Below are 24,150 nucleotides of genomic sequence, written 5' to 3'. Positions count from 1 at the left end.
TTGGTCTCAGTCAGCTCGGTTCCTGCCAGCAGGTGAAACTCTTTAAGCCACTGCAGTCGGGGGGTGGGGGGAACGGTCGAACCCCAATTGTCCAAAACATTAATATTTTTCATCTCTCGCTGAATACATCGCCGAGCATTCAGCGCAGAATAATTGTTCATTAAAACAATTAAAAAAAATATATGTTCTGTACTCAGGAAGAAACACTGAGGTGGAGACGGGCCGTAGGTAGTTGCAGCGGTGGCAGAGTGTTGGCCGGTTTCGGGGATGAGTACACGACGGCGGTAGATGCAGTGACCGCGTCGTAGGAGAATGAGCATAAGACGTGTTACGTGTAGCTTCGGGGGCACCCGGGGCTCAGCTAACCTGCGTCTACCTGCGTTGTTGACCCGGCAGCAGCCACCAAACGGCTCGCTGACACTCAAGCATCCAGGGTCACGTCGGGTATTTAACCTTTTCCCAGCTCACCGACGTCTCTCCCAACAGCTCTTGTTGTTTACGGCAACCCGTGCGCTTGCTTTAGATTCACGCCTCGTCAGACGGCAAAAATTCCCGTCCCTCACTCCCTCCGAATGCCGTCTCCGGGGTGGTCAGCGTTCATGCTCTTGAGCAACGTTGCTGGCGCTGCGGTTGCTACGACACGCGGGAAACTGCATGAAAACACGACGACTCCAAAGTGCAGAGCAGCTCATCATTTTTCATTTTGCAACTTTTTGAAGAGGTATATTTTTTTTTACCTCCTCGCTTTTGTCTCCCTTTATCTTTCCCTCCGTTGAACAGCTGCGAGCCTCGACCGGCGAGGGTTCCTCTGAAAGCGATCCGTGTGCTCTGCGTTTCAGGGTGTCAGCCTGACGAGGCTTTGCGCATTATTAAGAATAACAACTGTTTGGAGGCCTTTTGGGCCGGCGCGTAGCTGAGCTTTGTCAGTTGTCTCGTCCAAATAAGGGCCTGCTAGTGTTGTTTGATGAACATTTCCTCCACACGCGTATGTTAATACGGTGGGTTAGCCTTTATATACCCAGGATTTAATCTTCAGATGAACCTTTTACACTCACAGATCATTTCTTGGCGGAGAAGCTAACAGTCCGGTTCAGTTCAACTCTGCAGTTTTACCTGATTTGTTGTTTTCAGCCTTTTTTATTCCTTTAGCCTTTATAATCTCAACTGAGAGAGGAGATAGAGCGCGTGTGTGTGTATGTGTGTGTGTGTGTGTGTGTGTGTGTGTGTGTGTGTGTGTGTGTGTGTGTTTTGTGTCTCCTGGGTTGTGTGTGGAAGCTCTGTGATGGATGGGGGAGATTTACTGACATCCTGCATGTCTAATCCTCTGTACTGTAGAAGCTCTGGCAGCTACAAGGTTATCCCGGGATACATACTGTATGAACAGTCGTAACATTTGGTCATTTTTACTTTGCACATTAGAAATCCGCTTGAGCTCTAGTTCTCTGAATGTCCTGCGCCGGTCTGAGATTTTAGTGCCGTCCAACACGCGTGCGTTATTTCTCTCCCTCAACTCCGTAGTTAAAGTCTCATTTGGAGAGACGGTCTGTATTTTATAGTTTGCTTGTATATCAGAGTTTTTAATGCACCGGCCTGTTTCCTGTTGCTCAGTGACATCAGCTCGGCTCATAGTTTGAAGCAGGTGGAAGAACGCCGTGGTCTGTGGAAACGAGGCAAAAAAAAAAAAAGCCATGATGAGTACAAAACCATCGAGCTCATCAGATGGACTGTTGTCGTGGCAACTACAGGTGCGTCTTTCCTGGCCAGTTTGCCTTCCTCTTGGCTCAGAGTAGAGTGGACTCATCTGTTTCACAGCTCATGCACTGAGTTGCCCTTAACTAATAGAAAATGCAGCAATAGACACATTTCTCTCCAAATAACTGATACAATAAATAAATGTGTATTGTGAACAAAATGTATTAATATTGATAATAATGTTATCAAATGTGTATAGAAAAACCATTACCTTGTTCAGTGGGTATAATAGCCTTATTGCTTTAGATTTAGTTGAATATGCAGCAATATTACAAGGCTGTGATGCTCCACAAGAAGTACATTATATTCACTCAGTGAAGACTTTTCCCTCATTACAAACCTCCCTTAAAATATTTAGCTTCGTGCACTGTTTACGTCTACATTTGCTCGCTCACTTCCTCTCCCTGGCTTTGCTGACATCCTGTGTTGCTGCCATAGACTCTACATAAAAGTGGAAGTAACGGAAGTGTCTTAAGATGCAATACCACCGAGTGCCACTAGAGCTGTGTTGATCCATGCGTGTGTACGTTTCTCTTAAGCATGAGCAACCAAAGAGTCCACAGGGTTCCTTTGACCTCACTGATTTATGTGGTGGCGGAGGAGCCACGCACTGTGACGTCAGGTGAAACGACTCTTCATAAACTTTTTGGCTTGCTGGACGTGGGAGCTGATGCAGGTTAGGAGAGATAAGATGAAAACAGATGGACAGGACGAGGTGAAGCAGAGGACGTCTCTGCTGTCCCTCTTCCCCTCAGTGCTCTCTGCTTGTTCGCGCTCCTCTTTCCATCTCGTGTTCTGTCTGCTTCACGGTTCTGCTTTATTCGGTTTTCGTTTTCTCCTGCAGCCATTTTCAAATCTGTCTGTACCCCTCCTGCACCCCCCTTCAGTCTTACGGTATAGTTCCTGAGTATGAAGCAAAGCCCATAAAGATAGCTGCCCCAGTTCAAAGGCCCCCGCTGTCCCATAAAAGCAGGATCAAAGCCCGACGTTGTCATAACTTCTGATAAGCCGGCTGAGCAGCTAGCTGGGCCTCAGCTGGAGAACTACTGCTCGCTGCTGCTGGCTGGTTCAGATGATCAGAGCACTTTGAGGGGGATAAAATACTACATGTGTCCAGACTGTAGCAAAATGTATTTAAGTTAGAAGGCCTTTATCTTCTTTGATCTGTTGGGAGGGAAGGGGAGGGACTTTATAGACAGATTAAATAAATGGTTGTAATAGTACTAAATTGTAAATAGTGCATATCAACGATCATATTTGTTCCTTGTTATATTTATAATACAACCGATAAAATGTTACGCTGTAAGCAGAGAACATACTGTGTGCCAAAAAGAAAAAAAATGATAGTTTGACCAGGCAGCAGGAAGCTCAAGAAAATACAACTTCTCTTACTGCAGTTTATCATTTACACAACCAAAGTTATGGCGTTGAATAACACGACTTGAACATATGTCCTTGTGGCTGCAGCCGGCTCACAGATGAGCGGGGGATATTTGGGAAAAAAAAGCGGACTTGTGCGAATCAGCCTTTACTTCTTTTTCCAAATGAACTGCAGAAAAATATGAGCGAACTAAAACAACCGGAGCAGCTCCACCACATGAGAATCAGTTATTAAGTGAGTGAACTGCTGCTTTTTTAGACACTGAGGAGGAAATCTCCACCTGGTTCTAACAGTTTCTTTGACAGTTTCTTTCTATTCTTTGATAGAATTTATCATTTGTTTAGTCTGCATTTTATTTCGCTGTTGTATGGATACCAGAATATTTAGTAGAGGCTGTGCAGACGCAGGAGCTGACAGAATAATGTGGATACTGAGTCACTGTGCTCATAGGTGTGTCTTAAAGCAAAAAATAAAATGTGATAATACCAGATGCCAAATATTTGCATAATGTTGGACACATACCATCTGCACCGACATTTATTTTTCAGTGTCGTTATCTGGACCCAAAAGCAGCTCGTAGTTTTTCTCTGCTTCTCATTCTGACGTCTCAATCACACAATTTTAGCTGAGGATTAATTATCATCCAAATAACTGTGATGAACAATTCAATTGTCTTTGTTTGTTCATTTTATGCCACTATTATAATATATGGCTAATCATTGTTTAATGATACACCTCATAACGAAGAGATTTTTATTAGCATTGAATATAGAAATATGTAAGATTCCCCTTCAGGCTTTGAAAACAAAAATACACAGGGTGTAAATAACTATATTACGAAACCTATTAGTGAAGTATACAAAGAGATTACTGACAATGATGGGTACCAATTATCAAAATAGACTCCAATTATGCTTCTTTTTTTTTTCATTATCTCCTAATATCACCAGGTGGATATTTGACACAGCAATAAACACTTTATTGAATTGACGTTCCTTCTTAATTGAATATATAGTACACATTACATACTCTACATTGTCTACTACATATAGATGCTATAGATTTTATTTGACCACCATATTCATATATTAATGTTTGTTTGAAACTAACAGAATAGGGAGATAAACAGCAGCTTTCTTTATGAACCACCTTTTCCCTTCGCTTCTATTTCCTCCTCTGCACTTTGTGAACTTTTGCTTGGAATTTTCCAGACACCCCCACCCCACCGCAACACTCTCCCACACGCACGCACACACACACACACACACACACACACACACACACACACACACACACACACACACACACACACACACACACACACACACACACACACACGCACACACACAATGACTGTCTGAAGAAGTCAGGAGGACAGATCTTCATTTGGCCTCGGTGCCTGAACTCCGGCCAGGTTTCCTAAAATCGTCTTTGCTGAAATAGCATCCAACGCCATGTTTGTTCTATTTGAGATACAGCACAGTTGATCTTTGTGTAAATTACAGCTGATAGACGAGGCGGGAACACGCAGCAGCTACATGGGTGTCTTCATCACTGGACAAACCCGAGATATCACAGCGCTGCTCCGAAACCAACCACTCAGAGAAAAGAACAAAATCTATCAGATAAACATTAGTAAATGCTGAGAAGACAGATGAATAGAGGGGGGGAAAAAGGGAGAAATGATGAACCCTCAGCCCCCATGTCCTCAGAAGACCCCGAGTCAAACAAAACGAACACAAAGGGAAACAGATCAATGATGTGGAGAGTCAGGAATAGTGGTGCAGGGTGAAAAATCAATCTTCAACAAAAAAAAAAAAAATGAACTCGACATCGCGCTCTTCTTTCTCTTCCTCGTCTGCTAATGAAGGAGATCAAAGAACGTCAGAGTGAAGCTGCAGGTGGCGTCTGAGTCATCAGGAGATCAGATGTCAGCAGAGCATAGACGAGTTGGGTACGAGCAACATTTCATGGCAGTGCACTATTATTCATATTTTGCCTCTAATGAGCTGGATTTCATATAAAAATGAGCAGATGAGTGAGATTAATCAGATCATAGTTTCGTTATTCTGGTGAGCCTAGATTAAAACGGGCTCACAGTTTCTTTAGGCTGCTTCGCTGCTTGTGTTTTAATTCATTTTTATGCGTTAATACAAGATGATGGCTGTGCTGCCCACATGTTGAAGTTAATTTGCACATCAGAAGCCAACAGCATTATCAGTAGCATTCAAATGAGAGACGTTGCCTTTGCCTGGACCCGCACCCTCGTCTGTTATTTCAAGCTTTTTGTTAAATAATGGTTTAAATGACTCATCTTGTTTTAATAAGGAGCTTTTGCTTTAAAAGGGGGAATTCAGCGCGGACGAGAAAGTTCTCTCCCCGCGGTCTGGAGTAAACCAGCTTTGTTTTTGGAGGGGTGGGGTCCGGTTTTGAAATGTGCCCGCTGCAGTTCATGTCGTTCTTTGGTTTTTGGTTTCTCGCACGGTGACCATGTTTAATCAAGACCTCCCGATCCACGGTCATTTCAGTGCAGGTCTGATGGTTGCGGTAGGAAGCTGAGGGATGCAGCAGCAGGTGAAAACCATCGCTTCCTCCACCCCAACCCCCCGGAGGTCTTCTAGGAAAGCCTGCCACCTCACTGACCACACATACCAGCTGGAAGTTGGCTTGCTTAGAGCTGCAGTCAACCATGCAGTGTAAGGTTGGCAGGTTAAGAAGGATTTCTGGAGCCCGGTTTTCTGGCCTGGCACATTCGTTCATCTGGAACAGAGATTCCTGCTAGCGTCCACATATCGACTGGCTTTTTAATTTTTTTTATTAATAAGGGCTTTTGAACAGCACAGGATCCAGAATACTCTCAGCCAGGAACTGATCTCGTCACAGTACGGGGAGACTTCGCCGCGCTCCGTGTCAGTGAGCCTTCAAGTGTTAAGGATGAGGCCGTAATAAAGACGTCGCGCTGACTGACAGCTTGTAGCTACAGTCCTCCAATCCCGCCTGTAAGCCTGGAATTTGTGCGCGGCTGTAATTCACTTCCAAGAATTCAGGGGAATGGCAGGTGCAGACACACTGACATCTGCTTTTTACTCCTCAAGAGTAGAGACTAATTAATCGAAGAACATTTCAAATGATCAGCTAACACACAGAAAACGAATCTGCGAGTATTTTAAGCAAAAATCCCAACGTGAAAAAATGTTTAGAAGTCAAAGCTTGTTGCTTTTATCCTAGAAAAAAAAAAATCATATTTGATATCATATGTGAGAAGAAGCTTCATAGATCTTCCAGTGCTGAACAGTTACAGCTCTTTTTTTGCTGTTGCTGTGAACGTGCCCTGTGGGTCTGCTTGTGTTTCCTCCCGTGTGATAACGAGAGCCGAGTGTCCTCGGCTGACCTGCGTTTAAACTTTGTGTTTAAACAGCGCAGGCCTGTTCCAGTGTTTATTGGAGGCCTGTTAAGAAACACGATGCTCGATGAATCACAGTGTGTTACGGCTGCAGCTAATGCACCTCAGAACATCGAGCCCTTGTCAACACTGATCCCTGCTTCGGGCTACAACATGCGCTCTTTCGTTTTCATCGCTGAGAAACAAATGAACGATTTCTCTCACGCGTATCTTTACTCGTCACATTTCTGGGGAAATGCCCGTTGTTGGGTTGTTTTATTTAATGTATCGAGTTACAGCTTTAAAAGTGTTTCCACAGTTGGATTTTTATTATCTGTTTACAGACACGCTGCGCAGCCAATTTCACTCTCATTCATTTTCAGGCCTTTTCGTTGAACAGAACTCACCTCTCACGTGCTTCCTAAAATGCTCCGTTTAGACTTTATTGTCTCCTCATGCGGACGTTAAACAGCTGATATTCAGACATGAGAATGATTTACTGTTTTCACAAAATGTTAACGCTGATGTCACTTTACCCCCCCGCCTCCCTCCTACGGGCCTCTTAGATATTTACAGTCGTATTAATGTCATCCGTCCGGGTGCACTCCAGCCACAAGAGTCTTTGTATAAATATACACACACAGGCCTACTTATCAGCCCCGCTGCAGTGTTTTTTCTGCCTCTCTCGTGTCATGATGTCATTGGGACGGGAGCGCTGGTAGCCGGGACCTATTTCACGGCTAGGTCGAGCCTCTAATTGTGTGCAGCGTTCCGGCGAGGCACTAATCAGGGCGAGGCGGGCCGGGCAGCCCAGTGCTTGACACTAATTGCTCCTGCTCCGACTTGAAGGCCTTGTTCATGAAATATTTACCCGCCCGTCTGGTGACAGCTAACCCCCTGCTCCCCACCCCGGCCTCTGAAGCCTCACACACACACACACACACACACACACACACACACACACACACACACACACACACACACACACACACACACACACACACACACACACACACACACACACACACACACACACACACACACACACAGACATTCGTGGACACGTTTGGTCGTCGTCATTCACCAGGCAGATTTTCCACACAGTTCCTGGACGATTTCTCCCGCTATACTGTTTGCACACAAGCTGTCGCAGCTCGACGCGCAGATGAAGAAGCTCATTTCTCACCGATACGCGTTGAGTCCAACGACATCTTTTTGTCATCGCTGCAGCATTAACGGACAGAGAAGGAGCGACTCAATCGGAACTTCGCCGTGTCTCGCCCTTTTCTTCATTAAGCCTTCATTCGAAAGAGAAGCAGGGACATGAAGTGAATCCCCAGCCGGGGATTGAACCGGGGACTCACCGCTCACCTGCACGTTCCCCTGAACACGCGCCCGTCACGTCGTTCCGTCCTCTGCACGACTTCGTATCCCACCGGCGGCGTGTCAGACGTGGAGAGTTTTGTCAGCCCGTTTTACCTTCCTTCCTGATTTGGTCACGTTTCCTTCATTTCTGTGCTTCTATTTTGGGTAAATGTTGTTAAACAGCTTCTTTTTTGTCCGTTGTGTGTTTATTGTTCTCATTTCCTACTTTGTGCTGCAGCCTACAGACAAAGTTAATGCAGCCTGCTGTGTTTTAGTCATTAAAAACATGAATCATCCTCTTTATTGCGTAACTATTTCACACACCGTGTCTGAAGCGGGAGGAGAATGCTTGTATGTAGACGGTGATGCAGTGATGGGTTTCACCATCGTGAGTTTGCACACCGGAATTTGATTTGATTTTCTCCGATTGACTTTCTGCTCGGCTGATCTGCTCTGTTCAGCGTCCCGCAGTCTCCAAGCGGCTTCTGACAAGAACGGCGACCCGATTCTGGGAAGCATTGACTTTAATGACAGCGATTCACTCCGGCAGCAGGTCGGAGACGGAACTGGTGGAAAGGAGCTGTCGGCCCGTGCACCCATCACCCGTTAGCTTCTTTCTAAGGTGGCAGTCTATTCATCTCAGCCTCAAGTGGGGCAATAGAACATCTGTAGAAACCTTTTTTTTTTTTCCTTTGAACATGATGGAACAACACTTCACACTTTAAACTTCTTCATCTTACTCATATCCTGCCCTTAAAAAAGTCAAAACGGGGCCGCCGCTGTACACCTCACACGGTGCACTCCAGGACCTCCATTTCGGATCAGCGGCCAAAGACTTCCTCTCACCGTCGTCAGCGTCCGTCCGGGACGGGCCAAAGTTCCAGCGAGTGTCGGGCCGTGACGCCGAGCCTCGGTGTTACTCGGCCTCCAGCTGCTTCTCCGTGTCTCTCCTCTATCAGCACTGCGCTGAGTGAGCGGCTGGCGGTCTGTGTTTACCTTATTAATTAGCCCAGTGATCCCGAAACACTCTCCCTCTGGTAAATACAATAACACTGAAAGGTTACTCGGGGCTCAAGGGGGGAGAGGAGGAAAATAAGAGGCGGGGGCAGAAGCCGATGGAGAGAAAGTTGGACAGAGACGGAGTCTGCGGTGGAAGTTTGCTTTGGAGGCATCGTCCTGAGGAAACCCGACACGGTGGCTTGTCATCTTGGAGAATTTAGAGCCTCTGTGATCATCAGTCAACACTTGCTCTCTGTTGCCGCCGCCACCTTCCTTCCGTTTTTCTTCAACCCCCCCCCCCCCTCCTCATTTACTTTCATGTGCAGAAGGCTTGATGGTAACAGTGATGTATCCTTGGTTTATTTAGATTCATTTCAAAATAACATAAGTCTCAGGGACAGAGATTAACTTCAATTTACCAGCTTGGCTTGAGCTTAATGAGAACTTGATGAATTGTCGCTGTCGAGTTCTTGATCTGTCTTGTATTTGTCATTTAGAAGTCCTCCAGGGTGGATCTGTCCAATTGGCTGATTGTATCGTTGCGGAGCAAAATTCAAAACAGACCTTTAGTAGACAAACAGAAATGCCTGACGGCGCTTTGATGAATCTGTTCCAAGTGTTTCCAATAACTCCCACTCCTCCATTCTGGATCATATCTCTATCCTGAGGTCTGCAGTTCAAGGGCTTACAGCCAAGAGACAGGAAATCCAGTTGTAAGAGACTGCACTTTGATTTTGTGCATACAGTAACCTGTGTGTTGAATTAACATCAATTAAACAGCATCTAAAGCTCTTATTTTGACAGCAGTTGTAGCTTTTTGTATTTTATATTACAGTCACAGTCTGTCTGTTCTGTAAACCTTCACTTTTATGGGATTTTTTTTTTTTTTGGTAACTGAGCCCCATGGTTCCCCAAGTTCAAAAAAGATTAAAACAAAAATATTTCTGTGATGTGCAGCATGATTATTATTACAGGAACGGTTTACATATCATTGTTTATCAGGTAAATAATCAATCACATTTTCTTGTCTCCACTTGCAATATTTTCAAATTCCCACAATTTTACTGCGAAAAACTCCGCCGCAAGAATCCAGCATTTTGGATGGCGATAATCACACAAAAAACCTCCACGAAATCCTGGCGGGACTGGCAGTAGCACTACAGAGTACTCGTTCAAAGGAGGGCAGGGAAAGCTGGTTTGCATTAGGCATTGTTTTTTTTTTTTACCAGGTCAAAGGTCACTGTGCAACTTAAAGGGAACAAAATGATCATAACAGGGAATAATATGGTATTTAACTGAATGGACAAAGCTAGAATACAAACAATAGATTCTACTGTATAATTCATGATTTATAAATGTTTGACTTCTGTATCTCCGGAGCAGCAGAGAAAAAGATGCCCAGTTTGAGTGTTTGCACTTGTGTTGGCAGATTGCGCTCTGAACCTGTGCCACTTGACATCTGGCTGTCATATTAACGTGCGCAGTGAAACTTTAAAAGGGATTTACTGCCCTCTTACAAGCCGCCCCCGTGGAGTAAAATTCCTCGCCAATAGCTCGTGTTCATTTGTGCTTCCCATTACCACTAATTATAACATTCTCCGGATTTTATTTTGACGGAGAAACGGCCAAAGATACGACGGCAGCCTCTCCTGCCCCTCCGGCCATGTTTCTTAAATCACAGCTCTAATGTCCACAGTGCTGTTGACCTGACTGGCTGCAGAGGAAAGGTGACCTCACAACTCACTTCCTGTTCTTCTGGGCCATTGGAGGAGTGAATTAAGTCCTCGATCTGTACTGTATCGATGTGAATATAATCTGAGATGATAAGACATGTATTTAAAATCCTTTTAGTGCTATTAAAGCTGACCATTTATCTTTACAAATGCCTTTTCTGACAGAACTTGGTCTAAAAATGTCGAATCCACTCCCTGTGACTTCAGTCTGAGGGGGAGTCTGTCTGTTATTAATGGAGTCACAGTGAAGTGAAGACTCTTAAACCTACTGAATCTACCTTCGTGTAGCGCCAGGGGGCGCCATGATTAACTTCGTCTTAACCAGGTGGCCAAATCTCACCAAGTTAGTTGCCCTCCTCCCTGTGTATTTTATCCATGTTTCTATTTCCCCTGGTCCCCTTCAGACGAGATCATCTATCTCCTGCAACCCCGCTGTGATCAGGTGACCATATCTGATCCTCCCACTTCCTCTCCTTCCCTCCTCTTCCCCTCCTCCTGGGGCGTTTGCTGCTGCCGGCATACCGGACGTTCCCCCACCGCTCCCAGAGGGAGCTGACGAGAAATCCAGACAGATCCCGAACAGTTGAAGGCCTCGTATGCCTCTGTGTGTGTGTGTGTGTGTGTGTGTGTGTGTGTGTGTGTGTGTGTGTGTGTGTGTGTGTGTGTGTGTGTGTGTGTGTGTGTGTGTGTGTGTGTGGTTTGAGTCCAACATTATCAGGAAGCCTGATTGCAGAGTGTGATAGTTAAGATGAAAACTAGTTACTGCAGGTAAATCTGATTTTTTTTTTCTCAAATCACATCCTTAGGACAGACTGCCACACTGTTATTTGCAAGTGTACAGATCAGATGTAGCGTGTCCAGACGTCACCAACCTATCTGCATGTGTTGCTGTGGTAACGACGCCGGTGACATGGGTTTCCAACACGGCAGGGAAGTGGCAGCAGACAGTTTATTTGCGTTTCTGTTCGCGGACTGTTGTTATCGTTGTCCTCGACAGAGCGGTAGAGTAGATTCTGCTCTCTCTAAAATGACGCCGTCGCCGTGTGTCGCATGGCGAGTGATGCAGTATATCCGATCTGAAGCAGCAGAGCGTCCGGACGGAGACGCAGCTGTAAAAATCTGATCGGAATCACATTTCAAACCGCCTTCGACTGTGGTTTGGATCCGGATTTCAAAAATCTAGTTTCATATGGTCTTTGCTGTTCAGACTTTCAAAAATCAATCTGGATACAATGTGGATCTGACTGAAATCAGATTTGGGCTGGCAGTCTGAACACCTAATATATGTCTATCTGTGTGCGTATATAATCTGAGAATGATCACTACATCTGGGTGTTCATTAGAGCTCTGTACTGATTGATTGGACTGGACTGAACCAGTTTATGTGAGGTCGTAGGTTATGTGTTGCCTCCTCCTGCTGGTTCAGATAAGACTCACAAATGCTTGTTTGACATTTATTGGGAACATTTGGGGCTTTGTCTGATATCCTCTTCAGATCTGGTTCAGGCAGAAATCTGTCAGGATCAGTTTGATCCAGTCAGGAGCTCTCAGTTTTGGTGTCCCTCTGTTGTACAGACGTTTATACCTTGGTTCCGTCTTGGGTTGTCTGTGTGGCACAAGTATATTAAGCACAAGCCATGTAAGCCTGTCCATCACATCAGAGAGGGACTAGTAGAAAGAGTATTATAAGTTGAGTGGGAAGGGGTTCCGACAGCCGCGTCAGCTTTAATGTTTTCAGCCGTCCGGTACCGAAGGTGAGCGCTCGGGCTGCGAAAAGAAAAGACAGCAGATCATGAAGGAAATATGTCCAGTCCCGCTCAAGTCTCTGCAGATCTGTTTTTGATTGGCTGTTGCTTTGACTTTAAAATGTAAACCTGATTTATCTCCTTCTTTCTGTTTTGCAGCCCTGCAAGGCCCTTTCGATTCCCCAAAAGGTAAGACCTGCCAAAAAGCCTTTCTCCCCTATTGATGTTTTGGATCGCAATGCTCTCCTCCTCCTCCTCCCTTTATTCCTGTCATCCATCCATCACTGCTGTTGCCGAGCCATCATTCCTCAGCAGTGAGTCATGAGAGTTATTGATGGGAGCTGTGCGTTTCTCCCTGTACTTGGCTTCTGGTAACCAGCAACCTCGGATCGCCTCATTTGTCCACTACGCTGCAGTAAAATCTCAGAGAAACTAGTGCGACAACTTTTGTGTAGGGATGGAGAGTCTCAGTAACACCGCAGGACCCCAGAATGCTTCTTACACTTTCTAATCAGCCTTCAGAAAATCCAGGATGGAGGAGACTTTAACTGATCGTTTCCTTTCCATCTCATGACTTTTCCTTCAAATTTTATAATTCTGAGAAAATGTCTCCTTTTTATCTCTGATTTGAAATACGCATCAGCCAAACGGGGATCGTCAGGTTCGATGTAACTGTTAAGGAAGAGGGAAACTGAGAAGTCAAAGCAATGTTTTCTTACTTTTATCGTCTGTCTTCTACACACCCTGCTGTATGGAATAAACGGTCTCCTTTTTTTCCATCGTACATATTTGCACCTGTTAGTTAAATAAGATTTCGTCCCAGGTTTTTCTTTTGTGTTTTTACTAACTCGAGGTCTCCGTCTTGTTTCCAGCTATGCCGAACTAATAGCTGATTGGCCAGTGGTGGTGTTGGGGGTGTGCACGGTGCTCATCGTGATCTGTGCCCTGGTGGGAGTCCTGGTGCCTGACCTGCCTGATTTCTCTGACCCGCTGCTGGTGAGTACAGATGAGACCATGATGCTCTTCTTTCTGGAATAATGAATAATAACTCTTTATTATTCCAGATTTGGAGTAAGCAGGATGTATGAACTGTGGATGTAACAAGGAGAAGTTGAACCCCAGAAGCTGTTTGGAAGTATTGGAGTACTAACTTTATGAGGCAGGGTGGAGTATTTCCTGTTCTCTTTGTGTGTTAGGAGGAATAATGTTGACAACAGCTCCCTGTGAAAGAGATCCAGATGCTTCTGTTAGCTCACCTTGGGTGGAACAAGCAAACTGAACTGTGTAATGTTACTAAACGTTTGTCGAGCCCATTGTATTACAACTAAAATAATCATTTTTGCAACATAGATACTGTAAATCTGTATCAGCATCATAGAAGCAGTAACTTCTGTCATTAAAGCTTATTGTTGTTTTCTTTCTTTTCAAAAAAGGGTTTTGAGCCTCGGGGAACTGCCATCGGGCAGCGACTGGTCACGTGGAACAACATGGTGAAGAACACAGGCTACAAAGCCACTCTGGCCAACTACCCTTTCAAATACGCTGACGAGCAGGCCAAAAAGTAACGTCCACACACCAGTACACTTCCACACACGGGGCCCGATGAGCTTCTGTGTAGCAGCAGTTTTTCAGTGCAGCAGTTTTCAAGTTTTAGAAAGAGAGATGACTTTAACTCAGATTCAGTTGCCGTGGTAACACACTCTATGAAACTAACCAGCTCACCGGCATGTTTTCTTCAGTAAATGCAGAGTTTCTGTCCATCTCCTGCCAAAGTCTGAAGACGTCTGATAAAGCATTTCATTTCCTCGTTGGAACATCAGAGCGCTTTGGTATCTCTTTACTGACGTTACAGCATTTATGATCAGTCAGTTATCAGTTTAATGACGCAGACAGCGTGAGGATCTGCGTCCTCACAAGTGTTACACAGTCGTGGATTCATCCTCAGCTGACTCTTGAATCTTGCAGACAACTTGTCCATCAGTTCTGCTGCACCTTCAGCACAGAAACATTACAGTCATCGCTGAGCCAAGAGCCAATCATCTCTGAGTAATCATTTCTCCTGTTGTGATTGGTGGGACTGAATGAACATCCTGTTTTAACAGCAAATCCCTAAAATCATTATTACTGAGTTTACAGTCACAGTAAACTTATGTTCTATGTTTGATAGGGAATATTATATGTTCATCTGAAATTGTTTCCACCATTGTTTTGTACATATATACACCAATTAATTTTGTTGGTATATTATACAGATTCCAGCAAGTGCAAAATTATCTCTCTTTTTTTTTTATTCTTTCGGTGCTGCTGCTCAGTTTTTAAAGATAAATGCATATCGTCAAATGTTAATCTTTCTACCTATACTTTAGGTTAAGGTTAAGATGGAGGCTCTGCTCTTTATTTACCCGTTGCCATGGTGAATTGTAGTAACGGAATCTTTTTTTCTCCCACAACACACACACCTCGAACAAATAAGCTCAGTGTTGATTTAACAAACTCTGATGAGCTGCTCTGGAACTGAAAACTCAAACTTGCCTTCTGCAAACAAAACCCAAATATTCTGAGGCGGCTGTTTTAAATGTTGCCTTACGATACGAGCCAACAGCAGGAGTTGAAGGGGAGGCCAGGTCGGAGGCTGGGGTAGTGCTGAGAGAGCGGGTGGGGTGGGGGGAAGAGGGGGGGAGGGTTGAAGGATATCGTTGACGGACACGCTGAAACGTCTGAATCCCCTCCTGAAAGAAGAGGGGAACAAAGTAGAGATTTGTCCATCCACAAGGTCGTCCTCCGTCTCCTGTCAGCGGGACTCGGTTCACCAATCAGGAGCAGGCCTCTGCACGTTGATGGCCGTCTGGTGACTTCTCTGTCTGCACGACTGCGTTCACTCTGCACGCCTCCACGCTCACTTCCGAATTCCTGCTGACGTCTGGTACATAAGGTCACCCTCACTTATTTGAGCTCATGCACAACAACGGTTTTCTTTTGTTGTATTATTTTATGACATTGAAAACAAACCGTAAGCCCCCTGAATAACATCTACATGACACAGTGACACCCGTCGGATTGTGATTCTGGTCCGGAGCAGGAGGAGGTATCCCGTCTCCATGTGGTTGAGATTAGACTTTCTAAAAACTGCAGCTCCACTCCGCTGATTGGATAATGGACCTTCTCTCCGTCTCCTGCTGCGTCTGTGGCTGCCTTTGTCTTCCCATCCGTCTCGCTCCACGCGTCTGTCCTCAGATGTAATTTGTGTACTTATGTGCGTTCCGTGTACGAGAGGAGCTCTGCTTCTGTCAGCAGGCTTCATCCCCTCCCTCTGACAGCCACCTGATTACTCAGCCTTCCTGTTTCTAGTCGAGACTGTGGCCCCTAAAAAAACAACACACATACACACAGAAAGAAGGGTTGTCTCATCCGTAATCCTCACCTAAACACACAATACATACACACTCCAAAGACTCGTCGGCATCGGGCCCCCTGCTCAATCAGAGCCACTATCAGGATTATTATAATAATGACAGCAGTATGCTCGCACCGTGGTGAGTCATTCATCTGATTTGGGAGGGGAACGGCTATTACTGCTGTTTATTTAATTACTGAGCTTCAAATCTGCTTCCTTCACTTTGTGTCACGGTCACTTTGCAGCCTCGGTCACAGCAGCGTCTCTGTTCTCTGTCACATGACTCACGAAATCATACGTCACTGTCCTTCCTGAGTCTTTGTGGGTTTGGATAGATTAGAAGAGCAATGGTCCCTTTCCCTCCCTCAGCGGGGATTTTCTTCTCAAGAAGTCATAAAATATTTTACAAATGATGTCAATGATTTTTCCAAAATTAGTTTCAGAAATCTTACAAAGTGCTGTAAAGCTCAAGAAAGAAATTAAATTGAGTAATAAAATTTGCTATCAATTTCTTCGTTAATAATTCATCCATTAATCTTACCAATATTCTTAATGTTAATAAAAAAGGATCCTCGTTTGACTTTCAGCGCCTTAAACATCTTCACAGTACTGTGCTGTAATCTAGGTCATGTACACAATGTTAATCTGTGCGTATTGTTTTCTAGCCACCAAGAAACCCGGTGGCCCGAGGACCACTTCGACAGAGACAAACGGCAAGCTGAGTGGGACTTCAGTAAAGAGTTCTTCTGTGATGTGCCAGGTGAGATTCTCAATACAGACCAGAGAACTCGCATGTTCTATGATGGGTAAAACTAACACAACCCCCAAAAGATCCTGGGCGATCTTAAAGGTTCAATATTTTACACTTTTCTGATGTTGTATTTACAGTCTTGATTCCCAAGAAGATATTTTTGTGGTTTTAAGTACCAAAAACTCAGTGTAGTTGTACTAAGAACAGCCTGTTTTATGTCTGTGTCTTTAAGGCATATTGATATGAGTGCCGCTCTCTTCTGATTGGCTGATTCTTGCTGGAGTGATGTACACCCTGGCCAACCACAGGTTTTTTTAAGTGTTGTAGCGTGGTATCTCTGCAATGGAATCACCAATCATTCTTTACTTCTACATAAAAGGTCGGACAGTGGGCCGTGCTGACAACGGACGTATGACATCAATGTGAATTTGTGACATCACAAACTTACAGTTGCTCAGCACAGTCTTCATTTCTGTGAGGACTTTGACATGTTCGCAATATTTATAGCACTTAGACTTGCTTTATAATACATTTTAAAAAATAAATTCTCCAATCTAACATTATGAAAAGACACGTAAGTAATAATTTAGCTTTCAATAGGACATGCTTTTGGATCGGATTTAAGGTGAAAAGTTACCAAAAACACAGTCTTTGTGTGTCAGATGGTAGAATAACTGTTTTTCCCTGTTTTTCCCCAACTTGTATTAATCCAGGAAGGATGGTTTCCTATTTAAGTAATGAAACTCTTTTCTTTCTGCAGGTGACAGTTACTCCAGACTGGTGTTCACGTCGGCTGAGGGGAAAAACCTGTGGAGCATTCAGGCCATCAAATCCATGTGCAATCTGGACAACACCAGAGTATGTATCCTCTGTCGTGGTCAGGAACTGGTAATGATGTTGTTGCCATCATCAGACTTTCTCGTCTTTCTCTGTCCATGTATGTATTTATTCTCCCTGCGTGTCCGCAGGTGCGTTCCCACCGTGACTACTGGAGTCTCTGTCAGCGCACCAACGACGCCTCCTGTTGCCCCAGCTGGACGCTCGGGAACTACATCGCCGTCCTCACCAACAGGTCGTCCTGCCAGAAGATCACGGAGCGGGACGTGTCGCACACGCTGAAGATCCTGCGCTCGTGTGCCAAGTACTACCACAACGGCACCCTGAGCCCGGACTGCTGGGACATGGCCCTGCGGAGGAAAGACCAGCTCAAGTGCGCCAGCGTGCCGCGCAAGTGCACCAGGTACAACGCCGTCTACCAGATCCTCCACTTCCTGGTGGACAAAGACTTCCTGAGTCCCAAGAGCCTGGAGTATCCTCCACCTGTGCTCAAGTACAGCATGCTCTTCTCTCCCACGGAGAAAGGAGAGTCCATGATGAACATTTACTTGGACAACTTCGAGAACTGGAACTCCTCGGACGGCGTCACCACAGTCACGGGGATCGAGTTCGGCATCAAACACGACCTCTTCCAGGACTACCTCCTCACGGACACGGTGTACCCCGCCATCGCCATAGTGATCGTCCTGCTCGTCATGTGCGTGTACACTCGCTCCGTTTTCATCACCCTAATGACAATCATAGCCATCATCAGCTCTCTGATCGTGTCCTACTTCCTTTACCGAATGGTCTTCAACTTTGAGTTCTTCCCCTTCATGAACCTCACGGCGCTCATCATCCTGGTCGGCATCGGCGCAGACGACGCCTTCGTGTTCTGCGATGTGTGGAACTACACCAAGTTTGATAAGCCGCACGCTGAGCTGGCCGAGACGGTCGGCGTGACCCTGCAGCATGCCGCCCTCTCCATGTTCGTCACCAGCTTCACCACCGCTGCAGCGTTTTACGCCAACTACGTCAGCAACATCACCGCCATACGCTGCTTCGGGGTCTACGCCGGTACCGCCATTCTGGTCAACTATATCCTCATGGTGACCTGGCTGCCCGCTGTGGTGGTGCTACACGAACGCTACCTGCCCAACATGTTGCCCTGCTCCAAGCCTCCACACCAGCAAAGTGGTTACTGCACCCAGATGTTCTGGGCCGGGTTGTGCCAGAAGGCCAACAAATGCCTGTTCACGGTCTCGGAGGCGTCCAGGATCTTCTTCGAGAAGGTGCTGCCCTGCGTCGTCATCAAGCTGCGCTACCTCTGGCTCTTCTGGTTCCTCGGCATCACGGTGGGCGGGGCCTACGTGGTTTGTGTGAACCCAAAGATGAAGCTCCCATCTCTGGAGCTGGCAGAGTTCCAGGTGTTCCGGTCCTCTCACCCTTTTGAGCGTTACGACGCAGAGTACAAAAAACTGTTCATGTTCGAGAGAGTCCATCACGGCGAGGACCTCCACATGCCTATCACCATCATCTGGGGGGTTTCCCCTGTGGACAACGGAGACCCCCTGAACCCCAAGAACAAGGGAAAGCTGATGCTGGACAGCAGCTTCAATATTGCCAGTCCAGCGTCTCAGCTGTGGATCCTCAACTTCTGCCAGAAGCTGCGGAACCAGAGCTTCGTCCACCAGTCGGAGGAGCAGGACTTCACCAGCTGCTTCATCGAGACGTTCAAGCAGGTCAGTACTGTGTGTGGTGTGTACTCAATATGTACACAACAAACCTTAACCGTCAAGCGTCACCTGACCTATACAGCTCAAATTTTTCTGATCCTAACAGTGGATGGAGAACCAGGACTGTGAGGAGGCCTCTGTGTACCCCTGCTGCAGTCAGTCCACCTTCCCGTACAAGCAGGAAGTCTTTGAGTTGTGCATCAAGAGAGCCATCATGGAGCTGGACCGGAGTACCAACTACCATCTGGACAGCAAGACACCCGGACCTCGATTTGACATCAACGACACAATCAGAGCCATAGTTTTAGAGTTCCAGAGTACCTATCTGTTCACACTGGCCTATGAGAAGATGTACCAGTTCTACCGCGAGGTATATATATATATATATATATACATACATACACATATATCTCACATTTTTATGATGTCACTGTACATACGGGCTCATTTTTGTTTCTGACTTGATTGACTGTGACTGTGATTGTGATGTAGGTGGATGCCTGGATGACGGAGGAGCTGCGCTACGCCCCGGCAGGCCTCAGCCACGGCTGGTTCATCAGCAATCTGGAGTTCTACGACCTCCAAGACAGTCTGTCGGACGGCACTCTGGTTGCCATGGCGCTGTCGGTGGCCGTGGCCTTCAGCGTCATGCTCCTGACCACCTGGAACGTCATCATCAGCCTGTACGCCATCCTGTCAATCGCCGGGACCATATTCGTGACGGTGGGATCGCTGGTGCTTCTGGGCTGGGAGCTGAACGTCCTGGAGTCCGTTACCATTTCTGTCGCCGTGGGTTTGTCAGTGGACTTCGCCGTCCACTACGGCGTGGCCTACCGACTCGCTCCGGAGCCCGACCGCGAGGGGAAGGTGATTTTTTCCCTCAGTCGGATGGGCTCCGCTATCGCCATGGCGGCGCTGACCACCTTCGTCGCTGGTGCGATGATGATGCCCTCGACCGTGCTAGCCTACACGCAGCTGGGCACGTTCATGATGCTCATCATGTGCATCAGCTGGGCCTTCGCCACCTTCTTCTTTCAGTGCATGTGCCGCTGCCTGGGGCCTCAGGGCACCTGTGGCCAGATACCACTGCCCAAAAAGCTGCAGTGTCAGTCCTTCTCTGAGGGCACCTCCACCGGCCCCCCACCTCAGGGGAAGAGCTCCGGCCTGGGGAAGTACCAGCTGGGCAGCAAGAGCGGGGAGGTGGAGCGCTACGAGCTGGAGCCTCTGGCGTCCAGTCAGAAAGCTGAAGATAAACCGCAAGAGGAGCACGAGGCGTGTACTCAGCTTTACAACCGGATCGCTCTGCACCACCACCCCGCCCCCTTTTCACACATCCACTATAAGAGCACTGACACCGGCCCAGAGAACGGGCTGGTAGCCACACTGAGCACACCGTCCCGCTGCCAGTACTCTCAAAACACAAACTGCACATGTGGGGATCCTCCTCCTCCTCAGCTGCTCCAGCAGTGGATCCCCCACTCCTGTGCTCAGCCTCCCCAGGACTCTGCGTCCTGTCCTCCCACCCCTCAGCTCTACCCGCTCTCAGGAAACACCCCGAGCAAACAGAACGCGGCCCTCCTACCCACAAACCTGGACCCAGTCTACACGCACATGGAGTGCCGAATGCACTACGTCCACTGTCCCCTCACCCATTTCCATCACTGCTCCCAGGGAAGAGTGGTGACCCCCAGGCAAGGACCCGCCCACACCTGCCATCTCAGGAAGTACTGCGTCCACACCGCAAACCTGCAGCCGGGTTCGGTCCGAGAACAGAGACCCACGAGTCCGGCTTCCAACCCGGACACAGCTCCAGGACCCGGCTCCGGCTCCGAGTCTGTGGGAGAAGAAGAACCTCAGAGACAGGAAACGAGTCACCGAAACATCAGCACCCTCACCCCGACACAACCTCACCCTCCATGCCCCGCCCCCTCCCCACAGACAGCCTGTCACGAGAGGTCGAGGGGGAGACACAGTGACCATTGTTGTGGTGATAATCACGCATCGGCCACGACCACACAAACAACAACGCACACGGACGCTTGTTGTAAAATCCCTGGCAACCAGGAGAACCTCGAAGGTATTCCCGTCACACGGGACGAAAGTGTCAAAAAGTGGAAGCAGAACTCGAAAAGAGAGCGGGCGTCCTCTGCCTCCCCAAAGAAGCTCTACTGTTTTAACAGGACGTTGAAAGTGAAGTGCAATTCAGCTTCAGAGTTCAACGTGCCAAAAAGTGAAGCCGGCGTGTCTCCTCTCGCAATAAACACCAATCCCTCTGCTGAAAGCTTATGCTGATGATAAATTGATGTTTTGATAAAAAAAAAACTAAAAAAAACTCGATCCAGAGCAAATTGTCCCAAAAAAAAACCCTGAACAGCACATTCGATGTCTTTGTGCAATCATACAAGCTGTGGGATGTGTTTGTTGACCAAGTGCCTCAGTGTGTTTCATAGAGAAAAAAGAGAAAAAAAAGAAGCACGGACTCCGTTTACAGTTTAATTTCGTGCTCACCACTTCTTCACAGTCTTGGTCTGATTTTTACAGAGAAACACACAGAAAAGAAAAATCTCCTTCATTCGTGTTGTTTCTACAGACGCCTCCAATGCCAGTGTTCAACGTCCTCATCCAGCAGCCATTTGCACCGACATGAAAAGGTCCCGCGTCTTGTGTTGTGATATCGTGTGCAGCAGTCAGATGTGATCACATCAATCTTAACGACCACGTTGCCACATTTTTTTACAAGCTGATAAAAATAAGTTGTTGCCTGTCACTCTTTTGTATTCACGGCGACTGATGCTCAATTGTCAGCGTGCTCAAGTCGCCACACGGCTCAGATAACACGTGTACTGTATGATTAAAATGTCTTCTTTTTTTTAATCACTATTGTCCTGCTGTTGTGTGTACACACATTCAGACCATAAAATGAGAACAGGCTCCGTTCAAAGAAGAGAAGCGTCTCTAATGGGTACCCGTGTACACCTGTTTCATTGTCTCATAACTGCTGGCGCCTTCGCTGCTATCCGTTACATACGGCCTGAGGGGTCATTGGCTGCATCTGAAGCGGTCCGGGCCGCCCTCCTCGCGCAGACTTTGATTTACACAAGAATAACGATCACCTTTTATTACCGGTCGTGATATTGATCTCGTTTTCGCCGTGGTCATCGACAGCATTTCTACTCGGGAAGCGTTAAGAGTTCGGGAATTACACGCAGAGATAAAACCTTCATCATAAAATAATTTTAAGAAGGGGGCTAATAGATGGATAAAAAAAAAATATATATATATATATATATATCCTTTTGTGTTGTGAGGTTCATAAAATGACATCATTACATCAAGTGAAAGAAGTGCTCTTCGCTTGCAGGCCTGCTGAGGCAGACAGCTTTAATTACAGGGAGACAACAGTCTGGCACAAGAAAGCGGCCCAGCTGCCATCAGCGGCGGCTCCAACAAATATATGTTCTGAGTGAGTTATTTTTTTGTAACGTGTCCAGGGCAACACTGGAACAAAATCTGCTGACTGTTGTGCCCGTTTTCTCTTTGAAACGAGACCTATTTACGGCTGTGGTTTGTACGTTTGCTTTCGCCAAACCATCGTTAACACGGTTAACCCGTTCACGCCCAAGTTTTTCTCCTCGTAATTTCAGCACATGCATTTCACTGCGTACGTCTCCCAAACACACAAACTCTGCCCGTTTTTATATTACGTTGGTTAGATTAGTTAAACGGTTAGTTTTATACGATAGTGACCGTTAAAAAATATACCGAGACATGATCAGCTGTTCACACAAGTCCTAAAATGCGATAAAGACGATCCAAAATGACACAAGGATATTATACTTGGTTATTTATTTATCGGGGAAAATGGTCCAATATTACATACCCGCGTGGTAGAAGGTATGATCAGCTGATTTGAAGGTGCAGTTGGATGCAGGTGTTTTCGGTCTGCGGGATGATAATCAGGTGAGTGGGCGCTTTGTTTTATTTAAAGAACAGCGATCTGTCAAAGTCTTGAGATTCACAACATGTTTGTAAAAGAGTATCAGGACACAGGTGGACAAGTCAGGAGGCTTTCGTGGACAGATATGACAAAAATAGATATTTTTTTTTTGGTTTAAATGAGAAGTGTTATGTTTGCAGCATAAGAACCTGATCCCTTCTGTGAAGCGTGGTGGTGGTAGTATCATGGTTCGGCCCTGTTACTTTATTGCTGTGTTCCAGATGTTGAACTTGTGTACTAACACTCACTATTCTGAGTGCATCAGTGCGTTTACACTGTCAGTACGGAAACATGCAGCACACTGCAAGTACCAGGATGACACGCTCAAAACGGTCCAAAAAAGAAGTGTAAAACTCTGGACACTTTTCACTCTAGACAGCTGCCATCTTGGCTACGTAGAGGAAGCGCCGGGACCATGGACATGAAGAATTTTCAAATTAAGACGTCTGAGGAAGCTGCAGCTGTTCCTGAACACCTCACAAAAGTGTTTCTTTTTCACTACAGCTGCTGGACAGAAGAATTAGTGTGTTTATTGAGTGTGTTAAACAGAGGGCACAAAAACATGATGATTTCTGGGTAAAATAATTAAAGCTGTAGATATTTTGGTGGGTGATGTGTTCACATGCAGAACGGCAGTGTGTGATTTAAAACGACACCAGCCTGTCAAAACTCCTGCGTTACACAAGTAAGAGTCCTAACATGGAGGAGCACTATTTATTAGTTTACTAAGTGAAGTATGTCATTTTGAACACAGCAATGATCTCTGAGGAAGACATCTTCCAGAGGGGCAAGCAGGAAGTAAACGTTCCCATGAGTCACATGACATTAAAAATATTTTATTCAATATAATCTATTTGTTCAGTTGTAATCGAAATTAGGTGAGAAGCTGGGGGCTGGGATGGGGTTGGGGTTAGTGCTAGGGTTGTAGGCTGGGGTAGAGTGCTAGGTTATGGTTATGTGAGAGGCTGGAGCCTGGTATAGGGTTAGGGTTGTAGGCTGGGGGACACCGCAGGGTGTAGGGTTAACCCTCCAAACACAATCATGAAGGAGCAGGGGCTTAAAGAAGGTGCGATCATTTTGGTAGTTTGAGTTTTGGGGG

The 24,150-nt window shown here is 46.3% G+C and overlaps 1 protein-coding gene across 3 annotated transcripts in view; it reads left to right on the top strand.

Annotated features, from left to right (window-relative positions):
- Nucleotides 1-24,150, top strand: part of disp1 (dispatched homolog 1 (Drosophila)) — a 389,371-nt gene that overhangs the window by 67,676 nt on the left and 297,545 nt on the right. For 2 of the 3 annotated variants that reach the window (XM_069703060.1, XM_069703061.1), the window contains 8 exons: nucleotides 12,517-12,546; nucleotides 13,230-13,353; nucleotides 13,791-13,918; nucleotides 16,417-16,511; nucleotides 17,263-17,360; nucleotides 17,471-19,060; nucleotides 19,161-19,424; nucleotides 19,547-21,926. In XM_069703060.1, the coding sequence (XP_069559161.1) occupies nucleotides 12,517-12,546; nucleotides 13,230-13,353; nucleotides 13,791-13,918; nucleotides 16,417-16,511; nucleotides 17,263-17,360; nucleotides 17,471-19,060; nucleotides 19,161-19,424; nucleotides 19,547-21,346 (4,129 nt within the window). In that variant the 3' untranslated portion in view covers nucleotides 21,347-21,926. Of the gene's footprint in view, nucleotides 1-12,516; nucleotides 12,547-13,229; nucleotides 13,354-13,790; nucleotides 13,919-16,416; nucleotides 16,512-17,262; nucleotides 17,361-17,470; nucleotides 19,061-19,160; nucleotides 19,425-19,546; nucleotides 21,927-24,150 lie in introns of those variants that run through there. The other variant, XM_069703062.1, reaches the window with a different exon arrangement.

The sequence above is a fragment of the Brachyistius frenatus genome, unplaced genomic scaffold (genome assembly GCF_029030835.1).
Source record: "Brachyistius frenatus isolate BFR_SWC_R1_liver_20210118 unplaced genomic scaffold, ASM2903083v1 Contig_44, whole genome shotgun sequence".
Classification (NCBI taxonomy): Eukaryota; Metazoa; Chordata; class Actinopteri; family Embiotocidae; genus Brachyistius; species Brachyistius frenatus.
This window is presented reverse-complemented; position numbering and strand designations above follow the sequence as displayed.